At 42.0% G+C, this 16,895-nt stretch overlaps 1 protein-coding gene and 1 long non-coding RNA gene across 2 annotated transcripts in view; one reads left to right on the top strand and one right to left on the bottom strand.

Moving 5' to 3' along the window:
* Positions 1–2,679: 2,679 nt before the first annotated feature.
* The window catches only part of LOC110955118 (caskin-2-like), a 59,826-nt gene continuing 45,610 nt past the window's right edge, over positions 2,680–16,895 (bottom strand). Inside the window, 10 exon segments of the mRNA XM_051941423.1 lie at positions 2,680–5,420; positions 6,670–6,940; positions 7,747–9,426; positions 9,515–9,653; positions 9,745–9,846; positions 10,108–10,218; positions 11,177–11,274; positions 11,607–11,673; positions 12,190–12,320; positions 14,879–14,953. Coding sequence (XP_051797383.1) covers positions 5,324–5,420; positions 6,670–6,940; positions 7,747–9,426; positions 9,515–9,653; positions 9,745–9,846; positions 10,108–10,218; positions 11,177–11,274; positions 11,607–11,673; positions 12,190–12,320; positions 14,879–14,953 — 2,771 coding nt within the window. The 3' untranslated portion in view covers positions 2,680–5,323.
* LOC127531658 (uncharacterized) lies at positions 12,317–14,791 on the top strand. Its single transcript, XR_007938796.1, has 3 exons — positions 12,317–12,532; positions 13,718–13,762; positions 14,683–14,791. It is a non-coding gene; the product is annotated as an uncharacterized LOC127531658 (long non-coding RNA).

A 16,895-nucleotide genomic window follows, 5' to 3' on the forward strand; every position in this document is an offset into this window, starting at 1 on the left:
GTTGGTCCACAGCTGACAGCCCTATTTGACAACTGTTAGAATTCATATTATGGCAAGAACTAATCAGCTAAGTAAAGAGAAACAACAGTCCATCATTACTTTAAGAAATGAAGATCAGACGGTCTGGAAAACTGCAAAAACTTTAAATGTATCCCCAAGTGCAGTCACAAAAACTATCAGACACTATGATGAAACTGGCTCACATGAGGAAAGGAAGACCAAGAGTCACCTCTGCTGCTGAGGATGAGTTCATCTGAGTCACCAGCCTCAGAAATCACAAGTTAACAGCAGCTCAGATTAGAGCCCAGATAAATGCCACACAGAGTTCTAGTAGCAGACACATCTCTACTGAACTGTTCAGAGGAGACTGACCAATCAGGACTTTATGGTCAAACAGCTGCTAAGAAACCACTACTAAGGAAAAGCAACAAGCAGAAGAGATTTATGTGGCCCAATAAACACAAGGAACGAACATTAGACCAGTGGAAATCTGTGCTTTGGTCTGATGAGTCCAAATTAGAGATCTTTGGTTCCAGAACATGAATGGATGGTCTCTACATGCATGTTTCCCACCTTGAAGCATGGAGGAGGAGGTGTGATGGTGTGGGGGTGCTTTGCTGGTGACACTGTTGGGGATTTATTCCAAATAAAGGCACTCTGAACCAGCATGGCTACCACAGCATCCTGCAGCGACATGCCATTCCATCTGGTTTGCGTTTAGTTGGACCATCATTTATTTTTCAACAGGACAATGACCCCAAACACACCTCCAGTCTTTGTAAGGGCTATTTGACCAAGAAGGAGAGTGATGGAGATGACCTGGCCTCCACAGTCACCTGACCTAAACCCAATCCAGATGGTTTGGGATGAGATGGAGCACAGGGTGAAGGCAAAAGAACCAACAAGTTCTCAGCATCTCTGGGAACTTCTTCAAGACTGCTGGAGAACCATTTTCAGCAGAAATCAAAGGGTGGCTACTTAGAAGAATCTAAAATATAAAACATGTTTTGACTAATTTCACACGATTTTGTTCACCACATAATTCCATGTGTGTTCATTCATTGTGTTGATGCTTTCAGCGAGAATCTACAATGTAAATAGTCATGAAAATAAAGAAAAAACATGAAAAGAGAAGGTGTGTCCAAACTTTGGACTGGCAGTGTACACACATACATATATGTATATTATGGGTGAAGACCTTAGCTCTGTCATGTTCCCCAGGCCACTCCTGAGATGATTTTGATGAGTGTTGGGATTCATTGTTCTGCTGAGGGTGGCAACTGGCATCACAGACGGCTGTTACCATGGGAGGTGTGTGGGTTGCTTGGCCTGCAATGTTTCGTTGGGTGCTACTTGCCAAACATCGTGGCTGATCGGTGTTTGTGTGTAATTTCAAATAACAGCATATATCTGAGTGTGTTCTAATTGAACAGTCACACAGAATAAGAACAAATGACTTCAGTTTTTAATGATTCTTTATGTGGACATTTCTTATAGTTTGGCCTCTTTTTTAACTGGTAACATGTTAGTTATACCTTTTTTAAAAATTAGATATGTGTAATTTAACAAAACAGGTAAAACACACTTTATTATTTACACTTGCAACACTTATACGTAATATATGATAATAATAATAATAATAATAATAATAGATATTTCCTCTCAGTTTTGTACCATGCTTTGATTTTAGTGCAGGCGTGAACTAACCGTGACGTCACCCGTTGGTTTTAACGCCGAGAAAAATGAAGCCCGGATTTTGCTACTTCCTGGTCGCCATTTTGGATTTTTTGGAGCCAGTGATGTAAAAAGCGTCATCAAACAGGCTGGACTGGAGAGCAACTAGGGCAGGACCAGTCTATGGGCGGGCCAGACTGAGAGCTGAAGACTCTCTTATCCCGCCCACATTTTACCGCAGAGGTTTCTGTTGCTGCTTTCGGAATTCAGCCTACGCTAACAACATTAGCTTCCACAAATTGAGGTAAACTTTATCACTAGCTGTCAAAGTAACTTACTGAAGTTTACTGTTGAAATAATCTAAATGTGGATGAAAGCCAAGTTCCATGGAATAAGCCTGCTGAAAGCCTCGCCCTAACGGATCTGTCAATCATTCCAGACAAGACTGTCTATCAAGTATAGCCACGCCCCCTGGCTCCACCAACTGTAGCGATTTATTTAAAATTCAGTATTGATTTATTTTAAGATCGGCCACCTGATCTCTCATTTTGACCATGAAAACTAACGGGAAAAAAATCCTGAGCTGTAGAACATCAGTCTATCAAATTTTATTTTTTCCGGTGATGAATTGGGGTCTATGGAGCAAAAGCTTTTTGGAGCCAACCCTAGCGGACGGCGTGATATTGCAAGTTTTTGACACTTCCGGGTGGGTTTCATTTTTGGAGCCAGATGCTACGTCCATCTTTATATACAGTCTATGCTTTACTGCAGTAAATCCCAGATAAGACCTCAGTGATGGCGCCCTCTGCTGGACAACACACACATTTATCCCAATTGTCTGTGTTTTAACTTTATTTTTAATGCAGCAGCTCAGTAAATGTTCTTCTTACACTTTATTAAACTGGTTTTGTCTGCGTTTAGTTTTATAACTCTGCTTGATTTGGCGACAAACAGACTCCTTTCAACCACAAACTTATTATTGAAAATCAGAAACCTCACGGACACTGCAGGGTTACCAGTCTTTTATCACAAACATGTTCAGACGGAGCTATATCATGCTAAATACAAGAGATTCATCCACACACTGCAGGCTGGACACAAACATCATCTCATGAACGTCAACAAGAAACACATTTTAAAGGAAACATCTGAAAATATCTGAGGAGAATCTGTACAGGCCTTTGGTTGAGTATGTGCTCCTGTATATACTTCTAGTGTACAATATACATATTTAGATAACTCTAATTTAAATACTAATTTGGCTAAAATGAATATCAAAAAATAATATGTATATAAGCGTCATGCTGAACATGCTTCTCTTCCCTTTTGTAGAAATTTTACAAGTTTTGTTGTAGCTTCATAAACACACGTACGAGTAGAAAAGGTCAGTCTTCGACAACACAAACAGAAACCTACACGTGGTTAAAATCGCTCGGTATAAAATAGATTTCTTTAAATATTACAAAGGTAAAATTTGAAATGGTCAGACGCCGAGAATAAAGAGCCAAAGAGGAAACTGAGCCGTCCAGATTTTGTTCCGGCAGCAAGTAAAACAGTAAAAAGTGATAATTAAAAGGTATTCTGACACCTGTAACCAAAGGTTTCGTTAAAAATGCAGAAAATTAAATATTTTGATCATTTGAGGGCAGCAGAAATATGTCAACATAAAAAAATAAATACAACACTGACAGTATTGTTAGTGAATCTATAGCTGATCTTTACTTCCTTTTTGCTCCTTTTTTGGTCTCCACCTGCTCCTGGGGAAACATCTGGCTCTTATCTGGAAACACTGAAGCACAAAGGAAATGTTCTTTAAACCAAAACTAGAGAGAGCTGGGAATAACAAGTTGTTGCTTAAAAATACATGAATTTATGTATTTCTGGCCTCTTGTGGGCAGCAGCAACCAATCTTCACTCTCTTTTGGCTCCGTTGTTGTGAATATCCAACTGTTTAGCTTCTCTTTTATAACACTTAGCTGGAACCAGTTTTAAAAAGTGTTAACTAGTCCTCTTTTTCAACACTAAATCCAGGTTGTCTAACATCAGTGCTGCTGCTCAGTTTAAAAATTATTGCTCTGTTATTAAAACGTAAAGGCTCATAAAAGGCCTGAACTCGTAGTTACAATAACAAGAAATTCACAGAATGCTGCTGGTAGTGTTTCAACTGATCTGCCCATGTTAGCACAATGTAGCTAAAGGAGCTAACACAAGCTCATGTGTGAACCAGCCGGCATTTTGGTACGAGGTACCGTGGCAAGTTTTCAGAGTGTACACGCACCCTGAAAACCTTGATGTCTTGGTCCAGAAGGCCACGAGTCCAATTTTAAAAGAATGCGACAACCAGAAGCTGCAACTTAAATCCTAGTCAACATCTTCTTAAAGGGGGGAGTACGCCTTATATGCCTTCAAAAAATCTAAAAAAAAAAAAGTTAAGTGCTTAAACTATTCATTAGGTATCAAAGAAATGTTTAGTTAGTGACATACAACAGCTTGGTAAGTACTTGTGCGTGGTTCACAATCTTTATCTGCCATTTTCTCAAAATCTGTATTTTTTGGGACAGGCGTTACATAAAACCTAATAACTTTTAAACTATATGAGCAATCATGCTGATTTTTTCACAGGTTGTTCTTAAGACAGTACTTCTTAAAATAATGGATGCTTTTTTAAATACTTTATAATCTGACCACTTAAGACCATTTTCATTCTGGGGTAAAGAGTTATTTACATTGAAATGGTTGCTGTGGCAATAAGAAAAAGAGTTATCCCCAAAGCACCCATTATTTGTTTTACAGTAGGTGACTCTATCAAAAGGTATAATAGTCATTAACCCAAAATTTATGGACTCTGAGTAGATAGCATCTAAAGATGGGTCACCGGGAAATGTGTATTGGTATGTTTATGACAAGATTTTTTGCCCAGGGATCACTGCATGTAACTTCTAACTGTTAAAATGATAATTTGCAACTCATAAGCTTTAAAATGATGTATATCATGTTAAACTGGGTCATAACAAACATTGTTAAGAGCCTATACAATGTAATGGCTTTGCAAATCTGTGAAATAAGGTGTACTCCCCCCTTAATTGAGGTCACAACAAGTGATACCAACAAGTATTGAGCTCTGTAGTAGACCCTTATTTATCAGGAACACTTGACTTTCTCACCAAGATAGAAAAAAAACTCCTCTGTGAGATTGTTGACATTGTTTCGAAGTTGCTGGAACAGAAGCTGGACTGCAGGTGGCGGCAGGACTTTGGCTCTAAATATATATTATAATATAAAAACATAAAACTTCATGTTACAATATTAGTGTTTGACAGTAATATGATAATCTGCTCAGGAGTTTCTCCTCACAGTGGACCGCTCCAACATTTGTGTCCTTGTTTGGTTCATGTTCGACAGCTAAAGGTTTGCGCTGCACCGACTTGGAAACCAGATTCAGCTGCCAGTTTGAAATGTGAGCGAAGGACCTGGTTTACGATGAGGAAGCACGCTGGACATTAAGTGCTGGTGTTCAGGCAAGTGTTTGGCTGCAGCTCCACCGACTGTGCAGGATGAAACACTGATGGGGAAAACCCTCCGTTAATCCCCTTTTTTTCTTTCCATTCCTGAGGTTGAAGGTGGATATTGTTTATATTATGGGATGTCTTCAGTCCAACATCGCGTCCAGCTGGTCGGCGAGGTCGTCGAACATGTTGCCGATGTCATCCAGGATGGTCCCTGCAGACTTCACTGTGCTCGCGCCGCTAAACGATGAGACACAAGAAACATGAATTACACACAATTCGAAAATATAAACAGAATGCAAATCCAAGTGGAGATTTTGGCCTGAGTTTTTCACACTGGTCCTCCCATCGATATGTCGCCCTCGATCCTATTTAAGGTCCAAACATAGCCCTTGGAATGGCCCTCCCAAACCCTGGGCTGGGGTCATCTGTAACCTACCCTAGGGGTCATGACTATAAACACAAACTCAAATCTGAGATATGGTTGATATCTTGAATTCGTCTCAGAACTTGCATTCGCAGACATGGCCTTCCTGGAAAACACTCTCAGTGAAGCACAAGACCTTCTGCATCGGGTAGAGCGAGAAACAAAACAGATTGGATTCTTTCTGAGTGCTGGATAGACGAAGTTCATGAACCTTAACCCAACATCTGAAGAGACTATGCATGCACTAGATGGATCTGAAATTTAAAAAATTGACGATTTCCTTGTCTTGGAGGCTACACCAACACAGCACATGATATAAAAACAAAAAAATTGGTATAAAGCTTGGAGAGGATTGAATTTTCTGTCAAAAGTATAGGTATCTTCTATTAAAACAACCAAAATGAGAGCTGCGTCAGTGGAATCCATCTCACTCTTTGGTTCTGACTCCTGGTCACTATCAAAGACTCTCTCAAAAAGAACTGATGGGATTTCTACCAGAATGCTACTGACTGTACAAAACCTCTCCTGGAAATCACATCTCACAAACGAGTCGCTATATGGCTCACATTCATGCTTGTCAACCATCATTAGGCAACGTAGACTAGCCCTGAATGGACATGTGGTGACACAACGAAGCAGCTGGTTGAGTACTGTTATGTAAACCTGATGTGGTCAGAAGCGTTGGCAGGTCAAGCACAACATTAAGGAAGGTGTTAGAAGAAGACACTGGTCTGGAAGGCAAAGAACTTTTGACTGCAATGCAGGACAGAATGAACGGGATGAAGAACTTTATTCATGTTACTGATTCCGTCAGATGCAATTGATTGACTGATAATTTACGCATATATATAGATTTATTTAAAGATATGTTTTTTGGCTTCTTTTCAGCTGTATTGATAGGACAACAGTGAGAGAGACACAGGAAAGTGGGGAGAAGAATGAGGGAACGACCTGTATTCGAATTCGAACTCATGCCCGCTGCGTTTGTGACTATAGCCCCTGTTTATGGGTCGCCCACTCAACGTGTTGAGCTACTCATGGATATTTTGATGATGGTCTCACCCTTCAGAGCCATCGTTCAAGCTCAGTTTGCTTTCGACGGCCATCAGAGCTGCAGCCAGGGATGTGCTGGTCTGATCCAGTCTCTGCTGGACCACCTCCGACTCCTCAGGCAGATGACCTGGACCCACGACGCACACCTGAGGCCTCGCCGCTGCCAGAGAGGGGCTCTGAGGGGCCGAAGCTGAAGCCAGGGGTCCGTAGGAGGGTGAGGACGGAGAGGCAAAGGCCACGCTTTGAACCACATTGATGGTCACAGTAGGAGAGGAGGGTCCTACAGAAGGAGAATATGGAGAATATGTAAACGTCAGCCAGGGTCAATTCAAGTCTTAAATCAAATCCAGCAACACTCAGAAAGACAAACACATAGTAAATGAAAACCAGGAAATTCTAAACCAAGACCGCTAAGTTCAAACCAGGATCACCGAGTCCCAAACCAAGACGAGTAAGCCCCATCCAAGATTAGACACTTTCTAGCCAAGATAAGTAGGTCTTCTTAGGTCCCAAACAAAGTCTGAATCCTAGACCAGCAAGTCCTAAACCAAGACTGGCAATTCCCAAAGACAAGCAAAAGCCCAATTCAAGACTAGAGAGTTCCAAACCAAAATAGCCAAGTCCTAAACCAAGATCAGCAAGTCCTAAACCAAGACCAGTAAGGCATAAGTCAGGACAAGCAAGTCCCTAGTCATAAGCAACAAGTACAGATTAATGAGCAAAGAATCAACAGCAGACTGAGTCCAAATGTAGATAAACAAGTCCCAAGTCAGAAACAACAATTAAAGTTCATACTCGGTCAAAAATTCCATAGAAAAGTTGAAATTCAAAACCACGAAGTACAATTTTTTCAAGACTAACGTGTCACAGTAATGAGTCTAAGTCAAGGCAACGATTCCCAAGACAAAAGCAACAAGTCCACAGTGAAAAAAAACAAGTTTGAAGTCGAGTATGACATCAGAAGTAAGTCAAGAGTCTGGTCAAAAGCAATCATTAAATTGTCACCAAAAAAGGTGAATTTAGTTTTTTCTATGTTACTGTTTCATAGAGAATTTACAGTAAAATTGTAAGATGTGAGTCTCTTACTCTGTGCAGCCAGCAGACTGTGGCGGACAGGTTTTGGAGCAACAGCAGGTTTGGGGGAAAGTGGAGGTTTGATGGGTGACCCTGTAGCTGGACTGGATGGCCTCTCCAGACTGGCCTCACTGATCCTCAGACTGACCTCCTCCTGGCTCTGGGATGGAGGCCTGCTGCTGCCAGACCCAGACCTGGTGCCCTCTCTGCAGGGGGAGCCCTCACCCTGCTCTTTGTCTTTGGGTTTGTGTCGTCGCTTCACTGTGTCCGACTCCTTCAGGTTAAACTCTGGTACATCCAGGTTCTTGTCTTCTTGTTTGTCTGGAGGCTCCAGCACGGCCTCAGCCCTGGGCGGACCCGGAGCCTTGGGCCTCTGTTTGATGGTCAGGTTGCCTTCCTCAGCAAAGGGGATGCACTCACTGGAGCTGTTCTGAGGGGACGAGGAGCCTTCCAGTCCTCGACCTTTAGAATCATCTTCCTCCGAGTCAGACTTCACTCCTCGGTCCAGCTCGGTGTTGCTGCATGTCTGGGTGGGAACACACTCGCTCTGCACCCTCCTCCTCACCCCTACCGCCTCTCTTGGATCTGCAGAGCCAAAGGAATGAGGCTCCTGCTGGACGAGGTCTGGTTTATGTGATGGGGAGTTGTTCCCCTCAGTGCCACTTTCCAGAGAAGCTGCGATGCTCCTCACACTCCCGGGACTGTCAGTTACCACGCCGCCAGAGGACGATGTGGTGCTGCTGTCGCTCAACTCCCCACTGGTGGTGCTGCTTACTGAACTCAGTCTCTTTGGAGGAGGAGGTGGGGGACCTTTTTTCCGGGCGCGCACTGCAAACGACTGACTGCGTCCCACGTTGCCGTTCTTCTCTGGGCTGGACTGCAATCGAGCGAGCTGGCTGCGACCGGGCTTGCGGGTCAAAGTGGCATATGACGGCACATTTCCAGGAGGAACTGCAAGCTCCTCGTCATCCTCCTCAGGCTCTCCGTCTGACAGAGTGTAACGAGTCATGTTCTGGGTGCGTTTCTTGGGTGGTGTCAAGGTCATAGTGTGGTTCTCTGACCTTTGCGATGAGCGGAGGTCTGTGGAGCCGCAGTGAGAATGCAGGTAGCTGAAACCCTTCAGAGCTGGGGAACCGTGAGGGGAGTTGCCGCGAGATCCAGACAGCTTGGGCTTAGCTGGGATGGCTGGATACTTGAACACGGTGGCCGTACCAAGAGGCACCTGTTTGGGCAGTGGCTGCTGCTGCAGGGGCCTCTGGTCCCAGCCCTCAGGGAGGTTCCTCTCTTTGGCAGGACTGCCTTCCAGGCTCTCTTGGGACCAGCTGTGGGGGTTAATGGAGGCTGTAGGAGGCTCCTGGGAGCGACCGGAGCCTCTGGATCGGGTGTCGATGCTCTCCTGGCTCTGAGACATCCCCACTGCATTCTTGATGGCCAGACCTTCCTCACAGCCGCTGTAGTGGCTCGACATGGCCGTCTGCAGCTCAGCGCTCAGTTCGCTGTCCTGGAAAGTCAGCATCTTTGGCGTGTGAGGTGAAGAACATTCACCACCAGAGTCAGGTGGCTCAATGGCGACCAGGTGGAGGGCTCCGGGGCCTTTGCGTCGTAGCGTGCCCTGACCTGATTCAGCCTGAAGAATCGCCCTCTGGATGTCACACAACTTCTTCACTGCCAACATCAGCTTTTTCTGGTGGCCTGGAGGGAAAGTTCAACCATCAGACCAAACAGCACAACAGTTGTTCATAAAATGGTACAGAAATATCAAGCTCTAACATGTCCTTACCCAGCTTGGTGATGCCAATCTCCTGCAGATCCTCCCATGTGAGGTCTTTGACGATGCTGATGGAGTCATAGCCATTCTCTGCAAGTTTCTTGTGGTACTGTGGGAGTCCGATAGCACTAAGCCACTCGCCGAGATCAGACTAAGGGACAAGGAAACCAGACAGATCAGATGGAAGTCAGTATGTTTATCATTCATGCAGCAACAGATGCATAAACAGCTGTGAGTCTTACTGGGATGTACTCAGGCAGCCACTCTGGGATGTTCAGGTTGCTGATCTCAATAGAGATCTTCTTGCGGTGTCCTGGTTTGGTCACACCAATAGCAGTCAGATCCTGAGGACACAATAAGACATCAGAGAGTCAGGGAGTGCATTGACTGCAGGATAAAAGAATTCCACTGGACCCAAATTAATTCTGAAATCCAAATTAAGCAACATGTTATTTCAAGGCACAAACTGGCTTCTGATCAGGTCAAAGCTTTGAGCACCACATGTTGATGGCAAATGTCTTTCAATCAGTGTGACTGAATTCAACAAAGTCCAGTAATCCTGTATGTTAATACACCACCAGTGTGTGTGATCACTGCTTGTTCACCTCAGGAGTCATTCTGCTGATGGTCGGTACATCATATCCAGCATTCAGGAAGTTCCCGATGTACTGCTCCAACTGGAACTCGCTGAGCCACTGATAGATGGCCTCTGCATCCTAAAACACACAAGTACAATAAATTTATTACTGATTTCAGCTACATCTTTAGAAGTTGTTTCCTTTCTCACGCTACTTTTTGTATGTTTATATGGTGTGACTCCTTTCTGACTAGTTAAAAACTTATCTGGACTTTGGGCTGAGTTTCCAATTGTTGTAAATGTTATCAGTTCAATTATTTATTGATCGAAAACTGTGATAAAAGTAGATCTGGATGCCTAAATGTTTCATAATGTGTTTGTCATCATTCATAAAAAAAAGACTGAAATTCTCTAGAAACAAATATGGTAACACAATCTGATTAAATTAGAGAATAATCTGGCTACAATGATTTAATTTGCTGCTAATATGAGTTGTGTCTGTTGGTTTCGAATTCATTTAAGCTGAAAAGACTAGAGGGGGAGTCACAACTGATGGATTGATTAAAGGGTCTTCATTGAACTTCATTTACAGACAGTTTGTCTTCAACTCCCTTGGAGACTCCTTGCATTTTATGCAAATCAAAAGTTCCTGACGTTAGGTCTTCTGGGAGCTTGTTGTTTTTGAAGGTCCAAACCTCCACCTTCAAACTGCTTTCACTGAGTCAATCGAACAACTCGATGACTAAACTGTTAAGAGTTCAAACTGATGAAGATCTGAGCACATTCTAAGACAAGTATAAGTTCCTAGATTGGATTTCTGTCGACAAAGATTTTCTTGAAGTCAGCCCTGCTTTGCTTATGGAGTTGTCTGACAATATCTGAGCTGAGCTGTCATACACAAAAAAGGGATGAGTGCAATATCGAAGGATTTGTAAAGATTTGAGGTAGTTTCTATCAGGGCCGGCACCTAAAAACAGTCATGGATGTTAAATGAGCCGGTTTTTCAGGCAAGGAAGTAGATGGTAGCAGTTTTACATTTGCATCAGTGTCTGAATGTAAATTACTGAGATGCAAAACAAGAACACCAGAGACTTTACCTTCCCCTCCAGCAGCTGCTGAGGACGAACAAACTGCTGGGAGAAGCTTTGCTCTGCAGGCCTCTGAACTGTCACCGTCGGCCTCCGCGGAGTCCCACCTGAAAGTAAAAAACACTCCAAAGTAAGAAATATTTCACAAAAATATACAAGTTTAAGACGTGTGATCGGAAATATAACTTAGACACAGTTGGAGATGATTTAAGTCTTATATTGTATAAAATATCTAACATGAGACACATTTTTCTGTGTCTATCCTGATCAAAAGATAAAATGAGTAAAACTCCTCAGTGTTTTCTTCATATCAAACTCTACCACCAACAGTGGAGTAAACACGGGACTGTATTAATGTTTGAAACTGTCCACATCCACTCTGGCTTTCCCTCATTTCACACAGTGTTTACTGATACGATTTCAAGGATCCTGAACGTACCTGCAGGATGATCGGGCTGTTTGTTGAGGTCTGCTGTGTGCCCTGCATCGACAGCAGGGGGCGCCACCTGCACACGACACAAAAACAGAGTGAGTTCACAGGACAAGAAGAAGGGAGCCACAGAGCATCATTTAAGGTATTTAAAACTAGAGCCACTTAGACATCTAGAAGATAACATTAGGAAGAGTATAACTTTAAAGCTGAACATCCTAGAAAATGAGGAGACATGTAAGCTATTTTATGTGATATTTGAGCAAAATGCTGCATGAATTAGCTGCTTTTTGGTTTTCTTTCTTTCTTGATGTTGTTCTGTTTCAATATAGCTGCAAGACTTTATACCATTGTGAAAAATTAACTAAAGTGAAGAAAAATAAGACAGGACCAACAAAAGAAAATGCCCAGAAACTGCTGCTTGGAGAGTTAAAGTGCAGCTGCAGGTTCTGTTTTCCGCCTGAATGTGTCAAATTGGTGCAATAACAAGTAGCCAAACAAGCTTAAAGCAAACTTCAGCAAACATAAAAAACATTTTTTTTACTCAGATTTCTACGCAATCTGATTCGGTTCCAGCCTGGACTGACTCTACCTTGTTGTCATGGTGACCGGTGTTGTGATGGAGCCCGTTGGCGGCGTGGTTGCTCTCGGTGCTCTGGCCACTGCCGGCGCTCCGAGTGCTGCCGACGCTGCCGGTGCTGCCGACGCTGTTCCTGTCTCCGGCTGCAAACAAAAACACAATGATAAAAATCTGGACGTCATGAAATGACACGTGAGCGGAGAGGATCGGCGTCGGGAGCAACAAGCCTGCAGGAGCTCAGGTGTGACAACGGGATGCAGAGGAGCAGCTGCAGGTGAGTCCGACCATGTAGCTGGAGCAGGATTTTAGAGAACGGGGGAGGTGGCGGCAGCACAACTAAAGTCTTCTAACCCTGGTAAGACCAAATTTGAGTCCTTTTCATGTTCAAATGTTCTGACAAGCTTGGTGGTGTTAATGCATGTGGCCTCATTTTCGGTAAAGGCTTGTGTTTTGGTGGGAATTTTGACATTTTAACCCTTTAAAAATCAACCAATTTCCCAAAAGAACCATGCCATCACAGCATGGAAGAGTATTTGCTAGCTAAGATCAGGACTAATGCTGGTTCAAGAATCTAACTCAGTGGAAGCTAAAATAACATTAATATAAAGTATTTGATAACATTGTTTTGTCTTCAAGGCCTGTGTGAGTTTTGAAAAATCTGACATACAACATGTTGTTTAAAAAAAATAACTGTGGTATTATGTAAACAATGTGACATTTAAAGGTTTAAAATCCTGAAAATGAATGAACTTTTAGTAGCTATGATCGTGGTGTTATTTTAAAATACGACTCAGTACAAGCGGAAAATATTTTTAAAACAACTTTTTGACTGAGACATTTTTTTCTTTAAGGTCCTGAATGTGTTTTGTAAAAATCTGACAAATAAAAAGACATAATAATGCATCACACATAATGTTGCTGCTAATCAGTGATACATTTCAGACTGTGATAATAACAAAATTCCATATAGAACTTATTATATATTAACATATAAAGGGTTTATGGCAGTTTTTGGTGAGGATATTTTTGTCTTTAGGGTCGTCTGTGTAACATTTTTGACATCTGAGGTTGAGGTGAGACTTTCTAAAGAGCATCCTTGCACACTTTCACTTTTCAGAGTTTCCAAAAAGCTGGTGAAAAATTAATTTTTAGACAGATCCTGCACTGAAAACTGTCTTTCGAGTCTCAGTTAATGTAAAAAGTCCTCACTGCAGCTGTGATCAACCTGTCAGTTTCAGTAGATTATTACTGATCTGCTATGTATGCGCAAAATCTCCTCAAACTTCCAGCACAATAAAAACAACATGACAAAACACTCTGTAAATCTAGAATGAATGCTATAGTCTCTATCTGAAATATGACATGGGTGAGCTGGTGTCGCCCTCTGGTGGCAGCAGTGAGGAGAACAGGGATTATTGGTAGCTCTGACCACGAGTTCAGCCTGAAGCAGATTGTTTGGACCCAACACACCAAGACAACTCACCTGTGACCAGGTGACTGGTTTTATTCAGCTTCTGTAATATGTGGGCTTTGTTTACAGACTCCTGCGTGATGTCACCTTGTACACCTGGAAGCTCACTAACAGGTGAGTTTGTGTTTTTAACTTCAACGTGAGGCGACAAGGAAATGTGAAGTAGTGCAAAGCGACATGAGATAATGTGATGTGAAATAATGTGAAGCGAATTGAAATAATGTGACTAGATAATGTGAAGTGACTTGCGATAATATGAATTGACCTGAAATAATGTTAAATGACTTGAGATAATGTTAATTAACATTAGCTAACACAGCAACTCAAAATATGAAGCAACATGAAATCAAGAGAAGCAATATGAGATAATGTAAAGCGACTTAATATGAGATATTGAGATAATGTGAAGCAACATAAAATAATGAGATTAACATAATGTGAAATGTGAGTAAAGATAATGTGAAGATGCTTGAGATAAAGTAAAGCAAAGTGAGAGAATATTAAGTGAAATGAGATAATGTTGTGATTAGATAATGTGGAATGACATGAAGTGATGTGAATCAACTTGAGATAATGTGAAGCAACTAGTTTAATGTGAAGTCACATGAGATAATGTAAATCAGCATCAGATAACACACAGCAACATGAGATAATGTGAAGCAAACTTAAGATGTTATATTTAGATAATGTGAAGCGACATGAGGTAATGTGAAGCAACCTGAAATAAAACTGTAATGAGATAATATAGAGTACAATCATCAGATAACATGAAGTGAAATGACTAGAGATAATGTCGTGACAAGATAATCTGAAGCGACATAGGGGAATGTAAAGTGACTTGAGATAAAGCGACATGAAATAAAGCGAAGCAATGTGAGACAATGCGAAGCGATTGGAGATAATGAGAAGCAACATGGGATAATGTTAAGTGACTTGAAGTGACTAGAGATAGTTCGCAGTACCAACATATAATTTTAGAGACATGGAACTATGTGAAGCGACATAAGAAAACTTCAGATAATGTGATTTGACAGGAGGTGATATGAGATGACAGGACATGAAGTGAGGTGATATGAGGTGAACTGGAGTGGACTGAGGCGACAGGAGGCGACCCGTCATCCCGCCTATCGGACAGTATTTCCTTTTCGGTCTTGGTGTGTGGGGTCCGATGCAGAGCGTTTTGCGGGCAGTGATGCAGCCGGGAGGAGAAGCCGACGTTCGGGCTCTTACCATGACACGAGTCCCTGAGAACCCAGATGTCCTCGAAGGGACACCCGGACTGAGACCGGCGGCTCGGAGACAAACCTATCAGACACAAAGACTCGGATGGACTTGGTTCTGTCGAGGGGATGCTTGACTGAGGAGGTGAGTCGTGTTAAGGTCACATGTTAGGGATGATCTCTGGACTGAGATAGAAACACCTTTGATGTTCATGCAGTTTAGTGAAAATCCCCCTGTTGAAGTGTTGGAGGTAAAATCACACCTGTGCAGATCAGTTACCTGCTTTTATACTGACCATTGTTGATCTTAATGAAGACAGATTCAGAAGCTTATTTCTTGCCTTAAACGTTTTCAGAAACACATTTTGATGAACTGTTTTCATAATCTAAGAACCTCATTTCCACACAGGTCTGTATTCGTATACAAATCAACCAGAACTTTGTTTACTTTGACAAGAGCATGTCTGCAAAACTCAGTTTGTCTCAGGCATGTTGAAAAATTTTACTTTTGTGGTCAATTACAAAGGGGCCGGACGGTGTGGAACAAGAAGTTGGAAATAAGTTAGCTAACAGGCTAACTGGCAACTGAGTTGTTTGACTGTGTTGGCAGTCAAATCGTTTAAATGTGAAACTACAAAAGAAGCTGGTTTAGCACAGTTTAACACATTCTAGCTGTGCAACACAGATACTACAGAGGTTCATACTAGGAATAGAAATTAAACATTTTCCTGAACTACATGGAAACAAGGTGCAATTCAGCGTAATGGTTCGTTGCCATTTGATCCGTCGCTACAGTGATGCCCATTCATTGTTAGCATCGCAGTGCGTTATAAGTGACAAGATATCGTTGCATCTGTGATTCTCTCTGTGTAGATAACTTTTTTATATGACAATAGCTCTGTAGTTAGCTATTTTCATGAACTTTGGCTGTGAAGTTAGCTTTTTTCTACAACTTTAGCAGTAAAGCCATCTCTCATCTATATCTTTAACTGTATAGCTAGCTCTTTTACAGACTTAAGCTGCATAGTTACCTGTATTGCTATGACTTTAGCTATGAAGTTAGCTTTTTTCAGACATGAGCTGTGTAGTTAGCTTCTCTCTATGATTTTAGCTGTGTAGTTAGCTTCTTTCTGTGACTCAAGCTGTTTCTCTGTGACTTCAGCTGTGTAGTTAGCTTCTCTCTGTGACTTCAGCTGTGTAGTTAGCTTCTCTCTGTGACTTCAGCTGTTTAGATAGCTTCTTTCTTTGCTGCTTTGCATAAATTTGAAGTCAGGGCAAATCAACAGAAGGACTTTCGCAAATGTATTGGAGATCATGGAAGTTCTTATAGGAATAAATGACGAAAATTAAACAAGACGCTTTGTCGTAATCCAAGTGAAGTGAAATGACGTGAAATGATGTGAAGCCATTTGAGGTACCAGACAATGAGACAATATGAAGTGACTTGAGGTAAAGCGACCAGAGATAGAGTGAAACAGACTGAGAGAACATAAAGTGAAATGACTTGAGATAATGTAAAGTAACATTAGATAAAGTACAGCAACATGATTTAATAAGAAGCAACTTGAGATAATATGAAACAAGACGTCAGCTTTATGCAATTGATCAGCAGATAACACAACACCCCATCTCTAGAAACACAGAATCCACTCCATGTTGTTTCACACAGATGATGAATGGAGGTGTGGATCCAGTGGACATGTAGCATTACATTGAACCACGTCTTGTTCCACATTTTTCTGTGTATATATTTAGTTCCACTACAGTAAGTGCTGCCCGTTAGCTTGTTGGCTAATTATTTTCTTCTACTTCTACCGCAAAAGTTCAAGTTGTCGAGACCAATTCCGGACCAGAAAAAAACGTAAGGGGGAGTTTCACAGAAATATCGAAGATCATGGAGGTTCTCATAGGAATGAATGGAGTTCTGGTTGATTCATACACGAAGAAAGTTGTTTAGATTATGAAAACATGCTTCCAGATGCCCCTGATTTGCATAAAGTAGCCGAGACCTCTAATTTATGTGGAGC

The sequence above is a fragment of the Acanthochromis polyacanthus genome, chromosome 21 (assembly GCF_021347895.1).
Source record: "Acanthochromis polyacanthus isolate Apoly-LR-REF ecotype Palm Island chromosome 21, KAUST_Apoly_ChrSc, whole genome shotgun sequence".
NCBI classification, from domain to species: Eukaryota; Metazoa; Chordata; class Actinopteri; family Pomacentridae; genus Acanthochromis; species Acanthochromis polyacanthus.